General features: G+C 54.9%; 1 protein-coding gene across 3 annotated transcripts in view; it reads left to right on the top strand.

Annotated features, from left to right (window-relative positions):
- Positions 1-3,359, top strand: part of PTK2B (protein tyrosine kinase 2 beta) — a 125,158-nt gene extending 121,799 nt beyond the window's left edge. For all 3 annotated transcript variants that reach the window (XM_055346169.1, XM_055346172.1, XM_055346170.1), the window contains 3 exons: positions 19-156; positions 411-491; positions 2,257-3,359. In XM_055346169.1, coding sequence (XP_055202144.1) covers positions 19-156; positions 411-491; positions 2,257-2,472 — 435 coding nt within the window. In that variant the 3' untranslated portion in view covers positions 2,473-3,359. The remainder of the gene's footprint in view (positions 1-18; positions 157-410; positions 492-2,256) is intronic.
- The last annotated feature ends 1,588 nt before the right edge of the window (positions 3,360-4,947 follow it).

The raw sequence follows: 4,947 nt of genomic DNA on the forward strand, positions 1-4,947 counted from the left end.
ACTTGATTTTGCCCCCAGTCCATCCAGCCCACAGCCAACCTGGACCGGACCGATGACCTGGTGTACCTCAATGTCATGGAGCTAGTGCGGGCTGTGCTGGATCTCAAGAATGAGCTCTGTCAGCTGCCTCCTGAGGGCTACGTGGTGGTGGTGAAGGTGAGAGCCATCGACGGAGCTGGTGGAAGCTGCTCATTCTGGCCCTGGGTGGAGGGGGGGTGGCACTGAGCTTCCTTGTCTGCCCAGCTGGTGCCTATCCCAGAAGGACCCCCTTTAGTGTGAAGTGGTCTGAGGGAATTTAGTGCCAGGTAGTCTTGGAGGGCAGGTACCATCCCAGGAGGGCTCTTCTCCAGGGACACATGGCTTTCTCAAAAAGCAAGAGATGATAGTCACCCTACCCCTTTCTCACACAGAACGTGGGCCTGACCCTGCGGAAGCTCATTGGGAGTGTGGATGATCTCCTGCCCTCCTTGCCGTCATCCTCTCGGACAGAGGTGGGTGTCCTCATCCCAGACAGTGTCATCAGCTGTCACTTTTCCCCTTCCCCTGCCCCAGCTGTGCTTCACACAGGAGACTCCGAAGCCCACATGGGCAGCCTCATTTCTGTCTGCCCAGCCTTCCACACATGGGCCTGCACAACAAATCTGAGCAGGACTGAGAGGGGGCTGAGTCGGTGCCTGGGGACCTGACCAGCCTCCTAGGGGGAATTTCCCAGTCTAGGTCTTAGAGAGTTGCAGTGATTTCATAATGCATGAGAGTGTGCAAGGAAAAACAGACCTTCCCTTTCCCTTTCCCTTCTCCCGTCCTGTGACCCCTTATATAATCACCTGCCAGGCTAAGGCTAAAGTGAATGGATCGTCAAAATAGCAGTTAAGGTTTCCTTAGTTGATCATTTAAATAATTTCCCTTTTTAAAGTGAGAAACAATTACTGAAAACTGAAATGAAAGTCATGGTGCTCTGCACTGAGATGGCACCTGTGGTGGACAGAATAACAGCCCCCTCGCAGATGCCCACGGCCTGATCCCCAGGCTCAGTGACTATGTTACCATGCATGACAAAAGGGACTCTGCAGGTGTGATTAAGGATCTTGAGATGGGGAGATTATGCTGCATTATCCAAGTGGGTACAATGTAGGCACAAGGGTTCTAGTGTAAGAGAGTAGCAGAAGCAGACATCCTATAAGAGTCAGATAAGGAGATGGGATGACAGAAGCAGAGATTGGAATAATGCCCCTGCTGGAAGGATCCACAAGCCAAGGAAGGCAGTAGCCTTTGGAAGCTGGCAAAGGCAGGGAAAAGATTCTCCCCTAGAGCCTGTAGAAGGACCATAGCCCAGCTGTCCCCTTGACGTTAGCCCCATAAGACCCATTCCAGCCTTCTGGTCTCCAGGAGTATAAGAGACTAATCTGTGTTGTTTGGAGCCACCCCACTTGTCATGGGTTGTTACCGTGGCCATAGGAAGCTCTGAATGCAGCTGAATGCTGACAATAGCGCCTCTGAACCTGTGTTGGTTGTCTGCCTGGAAACCAGTCGTGGAAGTAGAAGAACCTGATGCCCCCTGCCAGCTTGTGTGAGCCACCATCTCCCATTGGTCAGCAGCATAGCCTAGGTGATGGCTGCGTCACACTGTTGTCCCCATAATCTGTGACTGTTCAAGACAAGGTCATGCAGGAGGGCTTCAGCATTTCCCAGCCCCTCTCTGGGTGGCAGCAGCAGCCTGTAGAGGAGCCCCAGCTGGAGCTGTCCCTTCTGATGTGAGATGTCATTACCCTCCATATGATAGCTCTGTCATTCACTCAGTAAATATCTCAAGGGCCAAGGATGTGCTCAGCAGTGTGCTAGGCTTGGGGATATGGTGGTAAACAAAACCCTACAGCTCAAGCCCTGGTCCCTGGTCTCTTGATTTGAAGGTAAACAGCCAACAGATGAATGTGTGCACTTGTTCCCTGATCACTCACCCTAACCTTGGGCCAGCACGAGGGATGCAACAGTGAAGGGATGGTCTGTGAGGCTGCATCAAACTGAGCTAGCACGGGGTGGGCTGGGATCCGGGGCTCTGCAATGTCTGTCCTTGCTGACCTGGCACCAGCCCACTCGGGCCTTAGACTCAGCCCAAGCCTGGATCAGACCTGTCACCCAGAGAACTTCTGACTGCCACAGCCAATACCAGAGGGGACACCTCCATGGCTTCCCCATCCTCCAGGCTTAAACTTTGCAGCCCCTCAGACTCCCAGCCTCTCCCATGTGCTTTTCTTACAGATTGAGGGGACCCAGAAACTGCTCAACAAGGATCTAGCAGAGCTCATCAATAAGATGCGCCTCGCCCAGCAAAATGCCGTGACCTCCCTGAGTGAGGAGTGCAAGCGGCAGATGCTCACAGCCTCCCACACCCTGGCCGTGGATGCCAAAAACCTGCTCGATGCCGTAGACCAGGCCAAAGTTCTGGCCAATCTGGCCCACCCGCCTGCAGAGTGAGGGAGGGTGGGCGCCACCTGCCTGTGTCTTCTACCCCTGCCTGTAGTGTTACCTCCCCTGCGCCCCGGCCCCTGCCTTGCCTTTGGTCATGTGGGTCTTCTCAGGGGGAAGGCAGAGGGGAGTCCTTCTTCCCTTGCCACTTTGCACGACCCCCTCTCCCCACCCCAACCCCCAGACTGTGCTGCTCAGGCTGCAGCTGGACCGAGGGGACTCAGGGCTCTAGATGCCAGGGGGTGACAAAGAGGGCTCAGAGGGAGCACTGCTGCCGCTGCCACTCCCTCCTCACACCTGCCTGCCCCCCTGGGGTGGGGGTAGGGGTGTCATACTGGTGCCCCTAGTGGCCATGATGGCTTTCTGCGTAGACATGGCACGCCTATTGGAGCCAAGCCATTCCTTCTTCTTCCGCCCACGGAGGTCCCCTGATGCACAGAGGAGCTGGGGACGGGCTTTCCTTTGGGGGTGGGCGGCTGGCGAGATGAGGGACGGGCCTGGCTTTCTTGTACAGTGTATATTGGAATTTATTTAATGTGAGTGTGGTCTGGGCTGACAGCCGTGTGCCCCCCTGAGGGGGGACCTGGGACACAGTCCAAGAACAAGCTATTGGGAGTCCGGGCACAGGACGCTGTGTTGTCAACACGCCAAGCGTCGGGGAGAAGGGGAGAGACGAGGCCAAAACAGGACTTGGACCACAATCTACTCTCTTCCCCGTGCCCTTTCTCTCTCTCTCCTTGACCTTGCCCCTTCCTTCTCTCCCTCTTTTCTTACTTCTCCTCTTCTCCGCCCTCCTTTCCCACCTGCCTCACTCCTCCCTCCCTTGTGTTTGTGCAAAACACTCTTTTACCTTCTTTCTATTTGACTTGTGGATGAATTAAAATTGTACTATTTGCTTTGTGGTTTGATTGTTTTGTTGGCTTGACCTGTTCTTTGTAGGGGAGGGGACAGTGACCTTGGGCCACCGCCCTGGAAGAGATCGATTGTACTCTGTTGGGCACAGATCAAGAGCCGATGCCAGGCTCAAGCACAGAGGGGTGTGTGGTGACACAGGGGCAGTAAGGTCAGGTGTGTGCTCCAGCCCCTTCATCCCTGCACCTGACTGAAGGGTGACTTTCCAGTGGGGACCCAGGGCAGACCCTCCAGGTCCACATGAGGAATGCCAATGGCACCCTCTCAGCTGGCGTGCAAACATCTGGGGCTCCAGCAGGGCTTGAATGGTGCTAGGGATGCTAAGGAAGGGTCCCACAGCTGAATGAGCATCGGCCTCAGCTTTATTTCATCTGTTTACTCACATGCAAGAGGGATAGGAGATGGAATAGCATGAGGGAACATCACTGCACCAGGAGATAAGGTCTGGGAGAGCCAGGATGGGGAAGGGAAGTTGGGAGGAGCTGTGGGGGAGACAGAAACCACATGAGTCACCATGTGGGGGTCTTGGGAAGAACTGAGAACTGGGGGTCTGGGCCAGGTGTTGCAGGTTTCATCTGTGTCTGTCAGGGAGGGTCGAGTGGGGTACCCCAAAGGCTAAAGGGAAACCGGAAGTTCGTCCTACTCAGCTTCCTATCCAGGGTCCCCATACTATCTGGAGAGCTGATGTCCGCATCTATTAGCTGCTGAGGTTCTGTGCTCAGAGGGCTGGACAGGCAGGGGTGAGGCCTGATCCCCGGTCAGGAGCTCCTCCTGCCTCCAGCATGTGGCTGAGGGCTGTGCATTGTTGGATTCCAAGGTGCAAGGAATCCAGGGCTATACAGAGCAGCTCAGAAGCCATCACAGGACTTCAGGAAGGACCAGGAGGCCGGGCTGGAAGGGAAGCAGTCCTACAGCTTCTGCATTTACACAGCAGTCAAGGTGCAAAGCCATCCAGTGGCTTCTTTTCATTCACTCTGTGCAAACATCCTGTGTGCTGGCCACCACCTGCCCTATGGACCGGAGGGAGGAGCAAGCTGCAAACTTGAGTCAAGGATGGCCCTGGGTATCTTCCTGGTTTGCCAATGTGCATTCAAGGACAGATGGTAGGGACTGCAGCATGGCCAAACCTCTTGGGACCAGCTGGCACTGAGCCAGTTTGCAGAAAGGAAGGTGAGAGAAAGCCAGGGCTTCAAATAAGTTTCCAGAAGGGTGGGATGGCCCAACTACCTGCATCCAACCACACATTCTTCCACCGTGCAGTTCTGACATGTGCCTCTACCCCATGTGGCCCTGCTTACCCCTTCTCTCTTTCCAGGGGAGTCTTTACCATTGTTAGACCCTCAGGATTAGACTCTGAACTTTATTCTGTATGGTTTGAAGACACCCTAACCTGCCTTTCCAAACTCCTCCCGCGGCTCCCACACAGGAGCCCTAGCTCACCCTGCCTGTTCTCCTAGACACCTCAGGCTCATTCCTGAATCCAAAATGTTGGTCACAGACCTTCTACCCCCTGGGGCACCCTCTCTTCTCCCCCCCCATACACCCATTTTTTGAGGTCCTCTACCCCCTGGA

This window comes from Nyctereutes procyonoides, unplaced genomic scaffold (genome assembly GCF_905146905.1).
Source record: "Nyctereutes procyonoides isolate TBG_1078 unplaced genomic scaffold, NYPRO_anot_genome, whole genome shotgun sequence".
NCBI lineage: Eukaryota > Metazoa > Chordata > Mammalia > Carnivora > Canidae > Nyctereutes > Nyctereutes procyonoides.